This window comes from Apodemus sylvaticus, chromosome 19 (assembly GCF_947179515.1).
Source record: "Apodemus sylvaticus chromosome 19, mApoSyl1.1, whole genome shotgun sequence".
NCBI lineage: Eukaryota > Metazoa > Chordata > Mammalia > Rodentia > Muridae > Apodemus > Apodemus sylvaticus.
In genome coordinates this window covers 25,757,555-25,778,411 of record NC_067490.1, presented here as the reverse complement: position 1 = coordinate 25,778,411, position 20,857 = coordinate 25,757,555, and the positions used below count along the sequence as shown (strand labels likewise).

Genomic DNA, 20,857 nt, shown 5'->3' with positions numbered 1-20,857 from the left:
CTGTCGGCATACCACTCAGGGAAGACAGGTCACAGTCCAAGACAGTTAGTGAGAAGCAGCGGGGGTCTGGAGTGGATGCTGTGGTTCTCAGTCTCCTGGGTACCCGGATGCTACTGGGGACCAGGAGGAGTTGAGAACCGTGTGGTCCATGAGTCCAAGGTTCCCTTATGTGCCAGGCAGGAAGGGATGACTGAGCCCGGGGACTTCTACCATCAGTGGAACCAACAGCAGACCTACGGGATGGTAAGGAATTCTTCCCTGGTACAGTAGACCTAGTCAAATGACCCTAGAGGAGGACACAGTGTTGCCATTTCCCTAAACCATTCTAATTCTGTCTTCTAAACACTTAGCTTCAAGTCCACAGATAAATGTAGCTCTCAGGCCTTGTCAAAGAAACTTCCTCTTTGCAACAATCTAGAGGCTGTCAACAATCTAGAGGCTGTTACAGGGATCCACAAGTGATCAAAAGGCAAAGGGAAACTAACCACTGGGTGCCCAACCCCAGCTGGTAACACCTACAACATGACCGCTCCACCTAAGGCTCACGGTACAGGATAATTGTAAGCGCCAGAGGTCCAAGAAGCTGTGACAGAGCTTCTTCTAGACATGGTCCTGCCACGAAATCTTTTTTTTTGTTTGTTTGTTTGGGTTTTTTGTTTGTTTGTTTTTTTCAAGACAGGGTTTCTCTGTGTAGCCCTAGCTGTCCTGGAACTCAGAAACCCGCCTGCCTCTGCCTCCCAAGTGCTAGGATTAAAGGCGTGCGCCACCACCGCCTGGCTCCTGACATGAAATCTTTTTTTTTTTTTTTGATTTGGTTTTTTTGAGACAGGGTTTCTCTGTGTAGCCCTGGCTGTCCTGGAACTCACTCTGTAGACCAGGCTGGCCTCGAACTCAGAAATCTGCCTCCCTCTGCCTCCCAGAGTGCTGGGATTACAGGTGTGAGTCACCACTGCCCAGCCTGTCACGAAATCTTAATAAGGTTGATTAAATAAGGCCTGGATAATAACCACACAGGTCAACATGGCCATGTGGATGGGGGGGATTTTACAAGGCCCTGTATCTAAAGTTAGAGCTACAGGCAGTCTATATATATAATGAGGTTTCCTTAGGGAAAAATGCCCATTCCCAGGTGGTTACATATACATAAGGGAAATATGAAATGGACATAGTGAAGAGAGGGAGTTTGGACTCAGTTCAGAACACACCCAGACACCAAATTCTCTGCACGGAGACTTATTACCCCAGAAGAACAAGTTAGGGGAGGATGAGGAGCTGCCTGTGGATGGGACAAAGGCAGCAGCAGGTGTCTCTGGAAGAACAATTTTTAAGGAAAAAAGGGGGCAACGATGAGTTGGTAAATCCTGACAGGACAGGGTTAGCCGGTAGAGCTAAATCATGAATTTTTTTGTTGTTGTTTTTTTTTTTTTGTTTGTTTGTTTTGTTTGTTTTTTGTTTTTTTTGAGACAGGGTTTCTCTGTGTAGCCCTGGCTGTCCTGGAACTCACTCTGTAGACCAGGCTGGCCTCGAACTCAGAAATCCACCTGCCTCTGCCTCCCAAGTGCTGGGATTACAGGCGTGTGCCACCATGCCTGGCATAAATCATGAATTTTGATGGCTGGATCTTCGTGTTCAGTCTCAGAAGTGAGTCAGAGGCCAATTAAGGGAACCGACCTTGCCGGGTTTGCTTTAGGAATGTGGTCTAAGGGTTTTTAGCGGGGGAGAGGGAAGGAGAAAGGGCAAAGCTTGCTGGTGCCGTGTATGTTGTGCCCAGGCCTGTTAGAGCCTCCGGGTAGCTTCTGTCTCTGTCTCTTTCTGTGTATGCAACAGTAGTAATTATAGAAGACAGGAAGTGGGGGGCAGGCATTGGAGGAGCTGGAGGGACGGAAACGATGTAAATATTCACGTGTGAAATTATCATAAAAACAACCGTTCAAAGCAAAGTAAAACAACCAACCAAATACAGAAACGCTATCTACTGCCTATATGTGTTTGAGACAGGATCTCACCCTGTAGCCCGGGGTATCCTTGAACTTATGACCCCCCTGTCTCAGCCTCCCCAGTGGCTGTGGGTACAAGCATGAGCTAGTATCCTCAGCTCTGGCTTGTAAGTGATCTCACCGACACTTGTCTGCCGCTCCTAGGGTAGGGGGGCAATATCTGCTTTGAGACAGACAGATGGCCTATCTTTCCCCTATGTAGCTCAGACCGTTCAGGCTTTCGTATCTCTGGCATCCTTCTGTGACTTTGCACGCACGCTCACTTCCGTCCTCTGCTCAGGGCTGGCTTCAGCGTGGGAGAGAGGCCTAAACGCTTTTTTGGTCTTTAAGCTTCCTTACCGCAGTAGGTGACAGGAGGTGTTTGTGGTGATATTTCTGTTAGCTTGCTTTTGTTTGTTTTTGTTGGTGGTGGTTTGTTTTGTAGGTTTTTTACGAGACAGGGTTTCTCTGTATAGCCCTGGATGTCCTGGACTTCACTCTGTAGAGTGGGCTGACTTTGAACTCCACAGACATCCTCCTGCCTCTGCCTCCCTAGTGCCGGGATTAAAGGCTGCACCACTATAGTCTGTCTGGTGGTTTGATGGCTTCTTTTTTTAGTTGGGATCTCAGGAAACCCAAAGTGGCCTCAGTAGCCAAGGATGACCTTGAATTTCTAGCCTCCTGCCTCTACTTCCCAGATGCTAGGATTACTGGTGTGTACCACAATGCCCTGCTTCCATGGGTAGCAAATCCAGGGCATTCAGGATAGACAAACAGCTCCTGAGTTCATCTAACCAAACGATAAACCATTAAAAACCTCCATTTTAAAGCCCCAGTGCAGGACCCAGGACTGGGCATACAGCAGGTGCTCAGCCTATATGCACATGTGTGCAGATGGCACAGTTTGTGCCTCTGTGTGTGTGTGTGTGTGTATTCGGGGGGGCTAGAGAGGAGGACGTACAAGTGTCTCTCAGAAACCAGGCATAACTAGGGCGCAGGATCTTGGCAGGCTGAGCTGCTAGCTAGGCTGCTGGGGCTACAAAGTGTCTGTAGTGTCCAAGTAGGCAGCGGCTGGTAGGCGGTCAAGGTCAGTTCCAGGGCAGAGGGAAGGGAGGGGCTTGGGGCGGGGCTTGGGGCGGGGCTGCGAGCCGGGGGACAGTAATGGGCACGCCCCGGCCCGGGGCCTGGGCGCCGGAAGACGCACGGACCGCTACAGGTGAGGTAGCTGGGGACCCTCGTTCCCACGTACGGCATGGGGGGCAGTAGGGGCATGACATGGGCCGCGGAATTAGCAGGGAGCCGTTGCCTAGGATACCCAACGCCGGCCCGGAAGACCGGGTTCCTCGGAATTCATTGCCCCTCAGTTCCCGCTAAGTCTGTCCGGGAACTTGGGGTCCTGGGGGGAGCAAGACGCCCAGAGGCAGCGGGGCAGGCGTGGCCTTGATCTTGGGAGGGTCTAAGGCAGAAGGACTGAGGTGTCTGAGCGCAGCGGGAGACCCTTAGGAATCTCAGGGAGAGTGAGTAGGGTTGCCCCGGGGCTCATCGATTAGGGTGCATTGGAGGCCCTCTTCACCCCGCCCCACTGCGAAGTAGGGGCTCTGCCAAAACCAGCCATGACTGCATCTCCCCTCTTCTCTCTCTTCTTTCTCCCTCTCCCTCTTTCTCTCCTCCCCTCCCCCCCTCTCTTCCCCATTCCCACTTTCCCTCTCCCGTTCTCTCTCTTCCCCTTTACTTCCCCCCGGCCCCCGCCCAGGCACCCTGTTCTTTCCAAGACCACACACTCAACACATCCCCATAGCCCACTAAGATCACTTTGACCCTGAGATTTAAGGGGCGTGGGGGGAATGTTCAGCTGTCTTAAGAGCTGAGGCACCCAGGCGAGGACAGATGTAGTTTGGGAAGAAACTTCCAGATCTCCTCACTCAGCACCTATGCTCCAAGGTTCATATCAGCTTCTAACACGTGCCGTGCCGGTGTCCGCTGTCAGCACACCCCAAGTGCTCAACCACATTCCTAGAGGAGTTCCCCAAGGGACTGCATGGCAGCACTGACCCGGGCCGCCTCCTGTTCACTAGGAGGACAGTATAGCCAGTGGGCCTTGTCTGGAGGGAGATGCGGGTGGGCAGCAGTCAGGGATGGACAGGTCACTCGGGGAGGGTCTGAGCGCAGGAGTGTCTATGCGGAAGTGAGTACTTCTTTTCTCTTTGTTCTTTCAGCCTGTCCATTTTAGCAGAGGGTGTTCTCCAAGGGTGCATTTAGGGGTACATTCCTCAGCAGCTGACCCCAGAGTGTTCCATGCTCTGTCTGGTCTTTGGTGTCCAAAGAGGGGGGCCATCGCCTCCCTTTCCCAGAGGAAGAGGGGTTGTCACAGCCTATTGAGTCACACACTTCAGGAGCCTCTTCTGCCTCGAGGCCACTGTGGAGGCATGGCTACCTTTTGTGCCAATGTCGAAATCTTCCTTTTGTAGAAGCCAGAATAACTGAAGAGGCTGTGTGGTGTGTTTGTGATTTTTTTTTGTGGCGTAGACAGCAGGGTGGCCTCACTTTGGCCTGGGTGCATGGGGTTCCTGTTGTGTGCTGTCTGAAGCTTGACCTCTGAATAGCTAGGGCAGAACTGTGTTCCAGTAGATTCCTGAAGGTCTCTTTACCCTGGGATCAGGCTGCATGTCTGGCAGAGAGAATGCTTGATAGGCAAGTTCAAGTGGGAACTACACGTGTAGTTGTGTATGTGTGTGTGTATGGTTTGGGAGATGGGGCAATGGTAAATTACTTAGGAATTAGTTTTGCCCTGGGATGGGCAGGGGGACAGGGCATCACGTAGCCCTTGGCAGCTTCAAACTTATTGTGTATCCAAGGCTGGCCTTGAACATCTGATTCTCCTTGAACTCTGATTCTCTTTAGTGCTGGGATCACAAATGTGCATCACCATGTCTATTTTACTCGATACTAGGAATCGAACCCAGGACTTTGTACATTCTAGGTAAATGCTCTACCAACAACTCACTAGCACTTAAAAGTTCTTTTAAGCCTGTGGGTCTCAACCTGTGGGTCTGGACTCCTTTAGGGGTCTGAAAGGAGACCATCAGAACACACATATATGTACATTTTGATTCCTAACAATAACGAAATTACAGTTAATGAAGTAGCAATGAAAATAATATTATGGGCCTGGTGGTGGTGGCACACGCCTGTAATCCCAGCACTCTGGGAGGCAGAGGCAGGTGGATTTCTGAGTTCGAGGCCAGCCTGATCTACAGAGTGAGTTCCAGGACAGCCAGGGCTATACAGAGAAACCCTGTCTCAAAAAAAAAAAAAAAAAACCAACCCCCCCCCAAAAAATAATAATATTATGGTTGGGGATCACCACAACAGGAACAACTGTGTTAAAGGGTCGCAGCCTTAGGAAGGTTTGAGGAGCACTATTTTAAGGTGCTATTTCTGAACCCAGTAATTATAATTGAGGTTCTCCAGACTTCTTGCTGGGAGTTAAAGCTAGGGTCACCCACGACTCAGCAGCTCTGCCCATAGCCTTAGACTACACTTGGAAGCAAGTCCCCGTAAAATCTTGAGCACAGATGTCTATTCCCAGAGGCGCTGCTCACAACCAACAACTGTGAAGCGAAAGCTAAAGTGTTATGCAACTCACAAGAATTTGGTCATATGATGGTGTTATTTAGCCATGTGAACACAGAACACTGACACCATACAAGTCAGGGAAAGGAGCGAGACACGAGAAGTTGTATGCTGTGTAATTATTCCACTTGCGTCAAACATGTAGGACAGGCAAATATGCAGAGGCAAGGGACATGAGTAGTTACCAAAGGATTTTTCTTCCAGGCTGGCCTTGAACTCTCTATCCTTCTCCCTCAGTGTCCCCTGAGTGCTGGGTTTACAGGCATGTCCCATCACACCCTGATGAAAGTTTTCTGGATCGATAGCCTGTGGTGGTTGTGCAATCTGGAAAGTATAGTAAAACCTGCCAAATTCCACTTTGAATGGTAACTCACGTACGTGAATTATATTTGATTAAAGAGGTCATGGGGCTGGAAAGATGGCCTAGTGGCTAAGAGTAACTGGTTGTTCTTCCAGAGGACCCTGGTTCGATTCCCAGCGCCCACATGGCAGCTAACAACTGCCTGTAACTCCAGTTCCAGGGGATCTGGACTGCAGGCACTGCGCGTACTTGCGGCATAGACATCCAGGCATACAAACCACCCATACACATAAGAAATCAATAAAAGATTAAGAAAGAAATCATGTAGCATTAGACCCATTTCATGATTTTCCTTTTTGAGGTAGAATTTTATTCCATAGTCCTGAAATTCACTATTTAGTTAAGGCTAGCCTTGAAATTATGTAGATCCTTCTGCCTCTGCTTCCTGAATTCTGGGATCACAGGTATGATGTACCATCACTGGTAGCTTCCCTGACCAACTTGTGTGTGTGTGTGTGTGTGTGTGTGTGTGTAGGCCTGAAGTTAACATTGGGTACTCTTCCTTGATAAATACTTATTATTTATTTTATTTTTTTTTTTAAGACAAGGTCTCACTCTGTGGCCCTAGCTAGTCTGGAACTCTCTATTTAGATCAGGCTAACCTTGAACTCATAGAGATCTGCCTACTTCTGCCTCCAGAGTGCTAGGATTAAAGACCTGCACCTCCACATCCCCTCGCTCCCTTTTTTAACTAATGAGCCAGAGTCTCATTAGTTTGGCTAGGCCAGCTGACCAATCACCTCCCGGGCTCTGCTCCGCTCAGCTTGCCCAGTGCTGGAGTTACAGTGTCGAGCTTTTAAGTGGGTCCTTACGAACTGAGCCATCTCCACTCCCCGGGCCTGTCTCACTTTGGGAGCTCAATTATCTTTGCAAAAACAACACTTGTTTAGCAAACCAGAGAGAGCTAAGGGAGGAAATAGAAACTCCTTCTTAGCCCACTATTCGTGTCATGCTGTGCCAGGTCTGAAAAAGGTTGAGCGTTCTTCAGCAGTTCACACCTATGAATTGCGAAGCCACAGGGTAAAGACAGGGAACGCCAAGCATTGCGGCAATCGTGTGTGTGTGTGTGTGTGTGTGTGTGTGTGTGTGTACGCATGTGCCTAGGTGCTACACCTTACTTTTGTACATGGCGTACAGCTCTACAGGCAATGGTTCTGTTGTCTGACAAGCCTTTCATGGAAAAATGTTACTCAATCTTTAAAAGAGAACAGGTTGGTGTCAGGCTTGGTGGCACAGGCCTTTAATCCCAGAGCTCCAGAGGCAGAGGCAGGCAGATCCCTGTGAGTTCGCGGCCAGCCTGGTCTACAGAGCAAGTCTCAGGACAGCCAGGCCACCGAGAAGAGGTTATATGAGTATGTGGAAGTTTCTTTCGGAGTCTCCCGCTGATGGAAGTTGCTGTGGGTCAATGGAGTCTTCCAGTGACTGCAGCAGGCCCATCCTGGCTGCCACGTGAGGACACACAAGTACACAGTCGTTCATTCCAGGAGTGTGTGCATTTGGGGTGTGCGGCTGGAGGTGGAGGTTCTGCAGCCCAAGACTGTGGTTTTGAGGTGGCTGGCCAAGTGGGTCATGGCCTAGCAAAGAGGAGCCCGCCCCACCCCGCTCCACCCCTACCCCTGTCCCGGAGAGGGCCAGCCAAGAATGGACAGAGAAAAGCCAAGGGCGATTAGTGTGTCCAAACATTGGGCAAGGAGCTGAAATGTTCCGGAGAGTGGCTGGCCTTTCATCCCCGAAGTGAGGGTGGCAGAGGTCAGTGGAGGAGAGAGAGCAGCAGGATGTGACGCGGCCTGCCTTTCCTTGGCATTCTGAGGCCCTCAGGACCGAGAGACCCAGAACAGCACTTTGGCTTTAGTGGGGTTTGGCTCAGGTGAGCAGAGCAGAGGGTTGTAATTTGGGGAGGAGCTATGTGCGGAGGAAGGAGCGGAGGCATCTGGGGGTTGCTTAACTCCTTCCTTTGGCCAGCTCAGTACATGCTGGTGCACGCCCCTCCCAGGGAAGGAGTTCTCAGGAGACGCAAGGGCAGGTTTGTTGGCCCATCTGGTGTGATGGGCTCTTGGTGATGTCTGTGCTGACCTGTCACCTGCTCTACCCACGTTTTTGCCACATGTGTCTTGAACCCCTCCTCCTGACCTTACAACTGACTGCTGCCCTAGGGCGGGAGGACTAGGCCCACACAAGGAGGCATGCGGAAGGTTCCCCCACTGTGGCCCACCTCATGACCCTCCATGTTTCCAGGCCCTGCTAACTCACTGCTGTCCATTCCTGCTGCTGCCTGAGTACCTAGGTCCTCCCTAGTATTTGCCACCTCCTGTTCAGTTGGCATGTTCAACCTGCTAATTACTAGGAGTTAGCTCTGGGCTACCCTTCGAGAAGTTAGAGGAGGAGAGAGAGCATTTGCCTCCTGGGGGATTTGTCCTGGTCTCAGTCCTGTTAGGGACTCAGTTTCCTAATCTGTCAGATGGGTGGCATGCTGAAGTCTTGGTGTCTTAGAGGCCGCTTAGCCAATGAGAAACAACCTTGAGTCCCCTTCAGACCCCCTGATACAGAGCTCAGCACCAAATGTGAACAGTGTGAGGAGTTCTAATCCCGAGCTATCCTGCCCGAGCAGGGAACAGTCCCAGGGCGTTCTATGCCTTAGGGTCAATCCTGTGTGTAAGGCTATCTCATGCGTGTCAATGCTGACTGGATCCTTGATGGCTCGGTGGTTACAAGCACTGGTTGCTCTTGGTGGCTGAACTTGGCTTCCATTCCCAGAGCCCGTAGCTCACAACCATCTATGTAACTCCAGTGCCACGAGACCCAGCATCCCCTTCCAGCCTTCCAGGCACCAAGCATGATGTGGGGCAGGCACACATGCAGGCACACACTCATACACACGAAATAAAATGAATTAATTTAAAAAGAAAAGAGTAAAGTGGGGCTCAGAGAACAGTGGGGCTCCCTCTGGCCACACAGCCGATCAGACAGTGGATGGCCCTGCTGTGCCCCGGTGCCTCTGGAGACAGTCCCAGATGGGCTGGAACACACTCCCTCAAAAAGCTGTTCAGCTGTTTGAGCCTGTCCTTCAAGGTTCAGCTAGGAGTCCATTTTTTTTCTTTGTGTGTGTGTGTGTGTGTGTGTGTGTGAGCGTTCACTTGGAGGTCAGAGGTTGTGGGGTGTCATTTCTTAGGAGGTATCCACATCGTGTTTGAGACAGGTTGTCTCTCTTGGACCTGGGGCTCACCCATTCCACTCGGCTGGCTGGCCAGTGAGTGCCAGGAGTCCCTTCCCCCACAGGTGCACACGATCTTTGGCCACTGACCTGCCTCCTAAGACTTCTGGTTTGTTTGGTTTGGTTTAGTTCTTGGTTTTTGTTGAGATGGGGTTTTTTTTGAGTAGCCCCTGGCTGGATCTATAAACCAGGCTGGTCTCGAACTCAAACTGGAGGTCTGCCTGCCTCTGTCTTCTAAGTGTTGGGATTTTTTAAAAAAAATTATTTATTTATTTTATGTATATGAGTACACTGTAGCTGTATAGATGGTTGTGAGCCTCCATGTGGTTCCTGGGGTTTGAACTCAGGACCTTCGGAAGAGTAGTCAGTGCTCTTACCCACTGAGCCATCTCTCCAGCCCTGGGATTTTTAAAACAGCCTTTAGGTAGCTCAGACTGACACTGAACTTGCTGTGCATGTATTTATATATGGTGTATGTGTGTGTGTGTATGTGTGTGTGTGTTCTAATCTCCCTGCCTCTACCTCCCAAGTGCGGGAATTGCAGGTATGGACCACTGTGCCTAAGTTGTTCCTTTCTGTGTCCCCCAAATGACATTACTGGTGTCCTGCCCTGAGGCCCACAGAGTAGCTGGGCCTCTCTGACTGCTTTCTGTAGCATTCTGTCCTTAGTATCTCCCTAGAGTCTCTCCCTGTAACTTGTCCCAGGTTGGAAGTAGTCTGATGTCCTCTGGTCTGAGACAGTATTCCCCCCCCCCCCGCGCCCCCCCCCACACACTCAGCAACCCTTTTCCTGCTGTCTAGACCTCAGCTGCAGGGCTGTGGCCCTCACATGGGAGGCTCTGTCTACACTGGCAAGCTCTCGGGCTGTCTCAAGGCCACTTGGTATGCTCGTCTCTGGGGTTTATTTGTGCTGGAGAAAAGTTCCAGTCTCTCCTTGGGGCAGACTTAGGATACTGACATGGCCTTGACAACATCATGGAGCGTGGGAGTCTGGGCAACTTGAGCCTGCGTTTTTCTCTGGGCTCAGCAGTTCTGTGGTTAGTGCCCTAGACTACCGCTTTCCTCTGCCTGAGATGCCTCGACGTCTGGCTCTGGGCCAAAGGCTTTGGAATTTTAGCACCCAAGGGTCCAACTAAGGTTTGTTCTCAGTTGGCTGGAACTGGGTAGCCTGACTCAGTCCAGGGGTGGGCCTCAAGCTTGGGCCACGCCCACCGTAGGCACACTCCTCAGATGCTTGCTCTTTTGTCTCTCCACGGGGCCCTCTTCTCCCCTCTCAGCACCGTCTACCTGAAGTCTAGTGTTTTTCTAATCCTGCTTCCTCACCACAGATAGTCATTGAGATTTTTTCCCAGCAGGCCTTTCTCCCCCACGTCCGTGTCTTGGGATCATATCCCCTAGATGTCCCTGGGTGTGTGTGGTTGCTCCTACCCCACTGCAGGCTCCTCCCCTGTACCTTACAGCCCTCACCTGTGCTCACACCGTACAATCTTAGTCTCTTTGCGGCGTTGTTACAAAATGCCGCTCATTTATAACGAGCAGAACACTTATGAGCTCATGGTTCTGTTTTTTGTTTTATTTTCAAGACAGGGTTTCTCTGTTTAACAGTCCTGGCTGTCCTGAAACTTACTCTGCAGACCAGGCTGGCCTTGAACTCTGAGAGCTGCGTTTGCCTCTGCCTCCTGAGTGCTGAGATCAAAGGTGTGCATCACCACACCCAGTTCTGGTTCTAAATCCTGGGAAGTCCAGGTTAAGGTGTCAGCCTCTGCCAAGAGCCTTCCTGCTGCATCTTCCTGTGGGAAAGGCCAAAAAGAACAAGTTCCCAAACTTGAAGCCTCGGAGCCTGATTTTAAAAATTACATTTCCACGTTTGTGTGTGTGCACATGTGTGAATGTGTACATGTGTGTGTATGTGTGTGTTTGTATGTGTATATGTGTATGTATGTATGTATGTGTGTGTGTTTGTGTGTATATATGTGTACACATGTGTACTTGTCAGGGCGCATGTGCGGAGAACAACTTTCAAAAGTTAATTTTCATCGTGAGAGACCTGGGGATTGAACTCATGATGGGCAGGCTTGGTGGCAGACACCTTTACCAGCTAAGCCATCTCACCGGCCCCTTTGCTTTTATAGTCAGCAAAAATCTATTCATAGATGGCACTTTCATGACCTAAACACCTCCCATGAGGGCCAACCCTACACTGTCACATTGGAGATTACATTTCCAGTGTGTGCTTCTGGAGGAACACAGTAAGGCATAGTGACATCCTATGTTTTGAGATGCTTGTCACAGGCCGTCGGTGGCTCCCTTTTCTCTGGGCCTCACCCTGGTGACCTAGGCTCCCAGAGCGATGTCATTCCAGTGTTTGTAACATGGAAGTTAAAGGATTTATTTTCTTTTAGATGTGGCTTCTTTGCTTCCCGACTTAGTCAGGGTTTCTATTCCTGCACAAACACCATGACCAAGAAGCAAGATGGGGAGGAAAGGGTTTATTCAGCTTACACTTCCATACTGCTATTCATCACCAAAGGAAGTCAGGACTGGAACTCAAGCAGGTCAGGAAGCAGGAGCTGATGCAGAGGCCATGGAGGGATGTTCCTTACTGGCTTGCTTCCCCTGGCTTGCTCAGCCTGCTCTCTTATAGAACCCAAGACTACCAGCCCAGGGATGGCACCACCTACAAGGGGCCCTCCCCCTTGATCACTAATTGAGAAAATGCCCCACAGTTCGATCTCATGGAGGCACTTCCCCAACTGAAGCTCCTTTCTCTGTGATAACTCCAGCCTGTGTCAAGTTGACACACAGAACCAGGTAGGACAGTTCCTAACAGGCAAGACTACTATTTGTTGTTCACCTATCTGCCCAACTTCCTGCATGGCTTTTGGTATGTGGACCTTTGATGTTCCAAACTCTGCTTTTAAAGAGAATGTTTAATAATCACTATCATATGTATACGACACGGTTGGGGAGGGGGTCGCGTTGTTAGAAGACAACTTTTGGGAACCAGTGTCCTCCTTCCACTGTGTTCTGGGGGTCAGATACTCCGGCCACCTTGCCCATCTGAGCTCTGTTCGTAGGCTAGGGGCCGTGCCTGTCTGTCTGACCCCACGATCCACAGCAAACGAGTATCCTGTGCATGTATGTGGAGTAGGCATGGCTTCCTCTTTGGAAGTCTCTGAAACTATGCATTTAGGGAAGACAAATTGAAGAACAGTTTGAGAATCATTACCATGGGTGCATAGAATGGCTCTGGGGAGGGTCCGGATGCCTCCAGAGAAGGGAGTAGGTGTTTTTGATGGGGTGAGAGCAGGCTGTTCCCTATTCTCATTTAATTTAATTCAGTGTCCAGGAGTTAGAATTTCGTGAATTTTATAGGGCCGGGGAGACAGCTCAGTGGTTAAAGCAATTGCCACAAAAGGATGATAACTGAAATTGGAATCTCACCACCCAATAAATGCCAAGTGAGCAGGCAGCCCACCTGTAATTCCATCCCTAAAAGGACAGACAGACAGACAGGGGATCCTGTCCTAGCTAGTCTAGCCAAATTGGTTAGCTCTGAGTTCAACTGAGAGACCTCGTCTCAACAAATAATGTGGATAGTGATCGAGGAAAACTGCTGACACCTGTCCCTTGCCATGGACACCCCCTCCCTCCTGTTCCCCCGGATCTGATGTAGTATCTTCTCCCAGTCCAGAAGTGCCACGTTCAAGATGGGGTCCCAGGTCTCGGTGGACACAGGAGCTGTGCACGTGGTGATCGTGGGCGGCGGCTTCGGAGGGATAGCGGCCGCCAGCCAGCTGCAGGCCCTGAATGTCCCCTTCATGCTGGTGGACATGAAGGATTCCTTCCACCACAATGTGGCAGCCCTTCGGGCCTCTGTGGAGAGCGGTGAGTTGCTTCCCTGGGAACATGGGCTTGTCTGGTGTGGGGTATGATGTCAGGGCTGGGGCCTTTTTCTCTGTATTAGAGCAAGTTGCTTAGACATTGGATTCATTCTGGAGCAGCTCAAGCTGCTGGTCTTAAGCATCTCCCTTAACAAGGCTTAGAGTAAGAGTTTAGGTTCTTCTGAGGACCAGACGGGCACTTCAGGACGGAGTGGATACCTGGGCATACCCACTGTCCTGGCTGTGGCCAAGAGCACTCTTGTGGGTATGTATGACTGGGGAAAGCTTCCTTGTGACATCTTCTGTGCCCATACCCAGGGTTCGCCAGGAAGACATTCATTTCTTACTCGGTGACCTTCAAGGACAACTTCCGCCAGGGCAAAGTGATTGGCATAGACTTGAAGAACCGGATGGTGTTGCTACAGGGTGGCGAGGTGAGTGGGTGGGGTCTCTCTGGTGGGAGGGGCATCCACTCAGGGTCCAAGGGGCCATGGGTTGGCTCTGAGCCCTGCTCGCTGCTCAAAAGCACATTCTTCCTCATGTTGGTCATGGCAGACCGAAGAAGACGGTGACTGGGGTTGCCTGAGTCTTTCCTCTGTGCCAAGCACTGTCCTGAGCCGTTACATCAGCGCCTTGTCTCCACCTTTGGCATCAGAGAGGGAAGGTTCTGAACTATCAGAGGGGGGTTGGGGAGAGGAATTGGGGGTGTGGCTCCATTAGTAGAGCGCTTGCCGAGCATGAAGCCCCAGCATGGAGCACGGTGCGTGCCATGTAATTCCATGTTACATGGGAACTAGAGGCAGGTTAGACAGTCAAGGTCACATCCTTAGCTACATAGCCTGGGCTACACAACACCCTGTCTCAAAAATAAAAGTCCAGGGCTGGAGAGATGCTGCCTCAGCGGTTAAGAGCACTGACTGCTCTTCCAGAGGTCCTGAGTCCGATCCCTAGCAAACCACATGGTGGCTCACACTGTAATGGGATCTGACGCCCTCTTCTGGTGTGTCTGAAGATAGCTACCAGTGTATTCGTATACATAAAATAAATAAGTAAATCTCCAAAACCAGAAAAGTCCAGAAGATTCCAAACTGGAGGTGTGAGTCCTGCTTATTGCCCTCCTCCCCCTCCCCTGCCCCAGGCAGTTTTCTGTCTGGCTCCCTGCTGTGGAGGCGGGCTCTCTGCATCCCCATGCTGGCTGTCTATCCACCCCATGTTTCCTGGGTGTTTCTTAGCTTCTGGTGTTTTCTTTTCTTTTTTTTTTCTTTTTTTTTTTTTTTTTTTTTTTTGTTTTTGTTTTTTGAGACAGGGTTTCTCTGTGTAGTCCTAGCTGTCCTGGAACTCATTCTGTAGACCAGGCTGGCCTCGAACTCAGAAATCCGCCTGCCTCTGCCTCCCAAGTGCTGGGATTACAGGTGTGAGCCACCACGCCCAGCTAGCTTCTGGTATTTTCTTGTCCTCTAACAGGGCCGCCCAGAGCCTCCTCTCGGCAGTGCCTCCTGACCACCGGTGTCCTGAGGTTGGAGGCAGAGGCCCAGTCGTTTCTTTCTGGCTTACTCTCATATTTCTTTTTGTCTTATCTCCTACAGGCCTTGCCCTTCTCACACCTCATTCTGGCCACAGGCAGCACTGGGTCCTTCCCTGGCAAGTTTAACGAGGTGTCCTGCCAGCAGGCAGCCATCCAGGCCTATGAGGACATGGTGAAGCAGGTGTGTCATACTGACGGATGGGAGACAGGGTGGGCAGGCCGGAGTGCCATGGGCCACAGCTGGGACTCGGGTCGGGAGGCTGTGGGAGGACATCGGTGCTGTGTAGACAGCCTTGGAAGCACTGTTGCTACAGCGAGATTCTCCCAGAGTTCCTGTGTGTGTCGTGCTGGTGTGTCACCAGCTTGTCTCGCCTGCCACCCATGTGTAGGTGTGTCTCCCATCCCACCTGCTTTGTGTGGCTCCATGCGATCCTTTGAGGCGGGGAGGAGCCCAAATATGGACGGAGCTCTGCCCTCCTTTGGCCCCGAAGGCATGTGGGTTTGTTTCACGGTCCCTTCTTCTGCAGATCCAGCGCTCACAGTTCATCGTGGTGGTGGGAGGCGGCTCTGCAGGAGTGGAGATGGCAGCAGAGATTAAAACCGAGTACCCTGAGAAGGAGGTGAGGCTAGACCCCTGGGCTATGAGCTCGCAGCAGATAGCTTTGCTTGCTTGCTTTTTTGGAAAAAAATCCTATGCATTGCATGTATTTAGTGATGTGTGTGTGTGTGTGTGTGTGCCTGTGTGTGTGTGTGTGTGTGTGTACATTCATGCACAAGTGTCATTGTGTGAGTGTGGCAGTTGGAGGATAACCGGTGGGAGTCAGTTTTCTCCTTCCACCTTGTGTGCCCTGGGGATCGAACTCACGCAGTCTTGCTTGGGGCCAAGCATCTTTACCCAACCAGCCACCTCGCAGTCCCAGCAACCCCAGGACATTGCTCAGGCCTGGGGAGACTGGAGCTCCGCTCGCATAAGCAGAGTATATTTTCCATCTTGTACAAAAAGCAATTCCATGAGCAATTTCCCCACTCAGTGAGGGAGAGCCTCCTACTTAGGCTCTGGGCCGTGGAGAGCCCCGAATGTGGGGAGAGGAGAGCCGGGGAGATATCGCATAAGCCCAACCTCCCACGTCTCCTTTAGGACGACGCCTGGCTGTTCTTTGATAACCGTTGTGCTGTGAGGCTTCTCGGTGTGTTTGATTGGCAGTTCTCATCCTGGACAGCCATGTCGGGGTCCATGCTCCAGGCATTGGCAGAGCTGCCCACACCAGGGAAGGACTGAGTCTCAGTTTCTTTTACCCACGGAACGGTGGCAACAGCTTGCCCTGACTCTTAATGCTGGAGAGACAGGAACCAAGCTGGTGCCTTAGAGAGAAGGGTCTAAGCTTCTTGAGTGGTGAGGATTAAATGATAATTGTCATGATGGGTTCTGCAGGCCAGCCACTCCTCGTTCCTCATGTGGGTCAGCTTTGGCTCATGTGGGTCAGCTTTGGCTCATGTGGATCAGCCTTGGCTCATGTGGGTTAGCCTGGGCTCATGTGAGTCAGCCTTGGCTCATGTGGGTCAGCCTTGGCTCATGTGGGTCAGCCTTGGTTCATGTGGGTTAGCCTGGGCTCATGTGAGTCAGCCTTGGCTCATGTGGGTCAGCTTTTTCAAGCCACACAGAGCCCACGAAACAGAGCTCTCCTCCCTCAGGAGAGACGGTTGGCTTTGAAAAGGAAAATCAATCCAGGGTAATTTAATTATATGCTTACTCTCTGACAAATGGTTGGAAATTATGGTGACTGATGGATGTAGTTAAAGTGTTCATTTTGATTCATGAGTGCTGTGTAGGGGAACGCCCGCCAACCGCTGCTTGTTCTCAGTGCTTCTGTGGCGAGAAGAGCGGGTCTTTCTCAATACTGACTGGTCTTACTAGGACCAGTGGGGTGTCCCACAATGCAGTTCAAACCAGCTGCCTGGAATTGGCACATACCATAGATCAAGCCGCACAAGGCTGTTCGAATCTCAGATGACAGGGAGTGGTAGGTCCCAGGCTTACCAGCCCTGCCACCTGACCCAGCCATGAACGGGAAGTCCCTCCCAGAGGGCTTTGTAGTGGCCAGAGTGGCTTATAGACCCAGAGTTGCTGCTTGCTTACTGTCTTGGGTGTTAGTGCTGTGAAGAGACATATGACCGCGACAGCTTTTGTTTAAAGAGATTTATTTATTTTTAGTTTGTGTGTGTGTCTGTCTGTGCACCACGTGAATGCAGTGCCTGTGGAAGCCCTAGGATCCCCTAGAACTGGAGTCACAGACAGTTGTTACCCACAGTGTGGGTTGCGGGGAATCAAACCTAGGTCCTCTATGAGAACGGCAACTGCTCTTAACCACTGAGCCATCCAGGGAGCCTCTCTAGACATGACCATGACAACGCTTACAAAGGAAGACATTCGGCTGTGGCTGGCTTACAGTTCAGAGGTTCAGTCCGTTATCATGTCAGGAAGCACGGCAGTGTGCAGGCAGGCATCGTACTGGAGAAGGACCCGAGAGTTCTCCATTTGGATGTGCAGGATGAGACAGTGAGAGACACACTTGGCCTGCCTTGTGCTTCTGACACTTCAAGACCCACCCCCAGTGACACACTTCCTCCAACAATGCCACACCTCCTATAGGCATGAGCCCCTGAGTCTATGGGGCTGTTTTCATTCAAACCACCACACTTACCACAAAGGATGTTTTAAAGGGCAAGATGGTGCTGGAGAGATGACTCTGTGGTTAAGAGCTCAGCCTGCTCTTGCAGAGGACCCAGGTTTGGTTCTCAACACCCACATCTGAGGCTCACAATACCAGCTCCTGGCAATCCAATGCCCTCTTCTGGACTCAACAGGCTCTGCACTCACATGCACATATCTACAAACAGACACCCATACAGATAACTAAAAATTAACAAAGTAAGCCTTTAAAGGACATAAATGAACAACCAGATAAAGCGGTCCCAAGCACAGGGGTTTCTTTCTCCCTGACGTCGCGGTGTGCCACCCTGGCCACGATCATGCATGGAGAGGCTCTCCAAGCCCTGCAGGGAAGTTTTGAAGGCTTCGTTGGTGAGCCATGATGGACCATGGGCCTCCCAGCTCTAGCGCCTGTCTGCCTTCTGGGGGGTGGGGAGGGTGGGGCAGGGACTGGGAGCTCCCATCATGCTTTGAGTCTAAGGCTGTTGTCTCGGCAGAACGAAGGATGAGCCTGTCACTCAGGAAATCCCAGGCATTCAGCGGTTTTATCATTCAGAGAATCACAAAGGGCTCAGAAGCTCTGGGTTGGGAGCTGCAGCCAAATATCTGAACACACGGCGTTGCCAGCACTAGAAGGGCTTAGGAGCTCTGCGTCAGCAACTGGGGACAGCCGGGGTTATTCTCACAATGCCTGGGGGGCGGGGTTAAGACTGAAGGAGTACATTCAGCTCACTCCGTCTAAGAGCTGTGTTGCATTGGTAGGCATGGAAGAGCCCTGTAGAAGCCACCCATTGTCACGGGATTGGTACATACCGAGTTACTTTCTTGTAGTGGAAATTGTTAAAATATAGTACCGCCCTGCCAGGCCTCTGTTCCAAGTCCCGGCGGGTCCCACTCTCCTGCCCAGCACCCACTCCTTCCAAGGATTCGGTGAAGCAAGACTCTTAAACTTGAGTAGTTAACCAAATATATTTACGTATATGAAACTCCTAATAACATAATGCCAAATTACAATGATGAAGCTTTATCCCAATATTTCTAACCTCTCAATATACCAGAAACACATCTGACGCCATCTGGATCTGTGTGTCTCCTCTTCTGCTCCCTCGTGCTGCTCCCAGGCTCCCTCTCTCTCTGCCCCGCCTTCTCTTAGCTCCTCCTCCTCTCTCCCCTCCAATCACTGGCCTCTCACTGCCTCTCTCCGCCCCTCCTCTTAGCTCCTCCTCCTCCTCGCTCCCCTCCAATCACTGGCCTCTCACTGTCTCAATGTGAATGGATAGGAAATATCTCGCATCACCTTCTTTATCATATTTTTATTTAGAGCCAAGCATAGTGGCCCAAACCTTTAGTTCCAGCACTTGGGAGGCACAGGCAGGGGGATCTCTGCGAGTTTGAGGCCAATCTGGTCTACCTAGCAAGTTCCAGGACAGCCAGGGCTACAATGAGCCTTTGCTCATTGTTCTCAACCTTCTAACGCTGTGACCCTTTAATACAGTTCCTCGTGTTGTGGTGACACCTCCCCAACCATAAAATTATTTTCATTGCTACTTCATAATTGTAATTTTGCTATTATTATAAATCGTCATGTAAATATCTGATATTTCTCATGGTCTTAGGTGACCCCTAAGGGTTGTAACCCACAGATTGAACACCACTAACACAGAGAAATCTTGTCTCAAAAAAAAAAAATAAATAAAATAATTTTAAATTTTTACTTAGCTGGGTGGTGGTGGCACATGCTTTAAGAAGCAAGCAGATCTCTGAGTTTGAGGCCAGCCTGATCTTCAGAGCTTTAAGAGAGCCAGGGCTAGACAGAGAAACCCAGTCTTGAAAAACCTAGATAGATAGATAGATAGATAGATAGATAGATAGATAGATAGTGTTGTTATCAGCTTGGTATTCACAATGGAAATAGAAATAGATAGATGATGGTTGGATGGATGGATGGATAGACAGATAGATAGATAGATAGATAGATAGATAGATAGATAGATAGATAGATAGATAGTGTTGCTGTCAGCCTGGTATTCACATTGGAATGCCAGCAGCTTATATAGTGATTCTACAATTCTATATCCTGAAGGAATTGTCTGTCCCTTTGCCTTAGGTGAGGTGTAGATTAGTGCAGGGACATATGGGTAGTCTTCTGGTTTAGGGCTGCTGAGTAATGGGTACTGAGGTGGGCTGGGGCCCTGAACCCTGCAGCGTTCATAGCTGGTGCTCAGTTTCCTCAGTATTACATGGAAAGTAGGAGAGGAGACTCAAGAGGCTTCCCGCTGAAGTCCTGTGAGATTGTTTTGCTTTGTCCCAGGTCACTCTTATCCACTCCAGAGTACCCCTGGCCGACAAGGAGCTCCTGCCCTGCGTGCGGCAGGAAGTGAAGGAGATCCTCCTCCGGAAGGGTGTGCAGCTGCTGCTGAGTACGTGAGACGGCAACCCCACCCCCTGCGCAGCACCCCCAACCCCTTCCCCGAAGGCTGAGGCACTGCCCAGAGCCCCAGCCATGGCTGCCGGGAGGGGCGGTACATCCACGGGAGGGGCGGTACATCCACGGGAGGAGGGGCGGTACATCCACGGGAGGGGCGGTACATCCACGGGAGGGGCGGTACATCCACACAGGCTCCCCCTTTCCCACTGTATGGAGAGCAGCGGGGCGTCTCAAGCTTCAGAGCCTGTGTGAACTGTGTCCAACTGCAGTCACAGGGTGCAGCCATTCCCCAGTGTAACTTAGGACAAGGATAGGAGGATGCTGTTTACTGAATGAGTTACGGTCTTCCAAAGGACCTGATCATCTTCCATCTTTTCATTTTTGATGTCTCTGTGGAAGAGGGAACAGACTTGTAATCTGAGACATTGAATGTATCTGTCTCCTTCCTTCCTTCCTTTCTTCCTTCCTTCCTTCCTTCCTTCCTTCCTTCCTTCCTTCCTTCCTTCCTTCCTTCCTTCCTTCCTTCCTTCCTTCCTTCCTCCTTTTCTTTCTTTCGCTTTTTTTGAGACAGGGTTTCTCTGTGTAGCCCTGGCTGTCCTGGAACTCACCCTGTAGACCAGGCTGGCCTCGAACTCAGAAATCCGCCTGCCTCTGCCTCCCAAATGCTGGGATTACAGACATGCACCACCACCGCCCTGCTTTCTGAGTGTGGCGTTTTTGTCCAGAGCAAGAAGGGACAGAACTTTCCAGTGTTTGGAGTGGGATGGCACCTGGGTGTCACCTTCCTGCTTTCTCAGAAGGCTGTGGGGCGGTTGCTGTGGAAACCCTGTCAACTATCACAGCCTCTGTTGGTAACTGGTCATGGAGGACTGGAAGCACTTTACTTTCAGACAGGTTTCCTCACTTGCTCTGCCGTTTGCTATCCATCATCCATCCATTTGTCCATCCATCCATCATCCATCTGTCCATCCATCCATCCACCCATCATCTATCTGGTTTTTTTTAATGTGTGTGGATATTTTGCCTGTGTACCATGAATGTGTCCAGTGCCTATGGAGGCCAGGGGAGGGAGGAGTCAGATCTCCTTGAACTGGAGCTACAATTTGTTTTTAGCTTCTGTTTGCATGGT

The 20,857-nt window shown here is 50.8% G+C and overlaps 1 protein-coding gene across 4 annotated transcripts in view; it reads left to right on the top strand.

Annotated features, from left to right (window-relative positions):
- The first annotated feature begins 1,282 nt into the window (after nucleotides 1-1,282).
- Aifm2 (apoptosis inducing factor mitochondria associated 2) overlaps nucleotides 1,283-20,857 on the top strand; it is a 24,224-nt gene continuing 4,649 nt past the window's right edge. The window contains exons 1-6 of one of the 4 annotated variants that reach the window (XM_052163867.1): nucleotides 1,283-1,354; nucleotides 12,871-13,069; nucleotides 13,384-13,499; nucleotides 14,652-14,771; nucleotides 15,118-15,210; nucleotides 19,612-19,720. In XM_052163867.1, the coding sequence (XP_052019827.1) occupies nucleotides 1,283-1,354; nucleotides 12,871-13,069; nucleotides 13,384-13,499; nucleotides 14,652-14,771; nucleotides 15,118-15,210; nucleotides 19,612-19,720 (709 nt within the window). Of the gene's footprint in view, nucleotides 1,355-3,121; nucleotides 3,193-12,870; nucleotides 13,070-13,383; nucleotides 13,500-14,651; nucleotides 14,772-15,117; nucleotides 15,211-19,611; nucleotides 19,721-20,857 lie in introns of those variants that run through there. The other 3 variants (XM_052163866.1, XM_052163869.1, XM_052163868.1) reach the window with 3 other exon arrangements.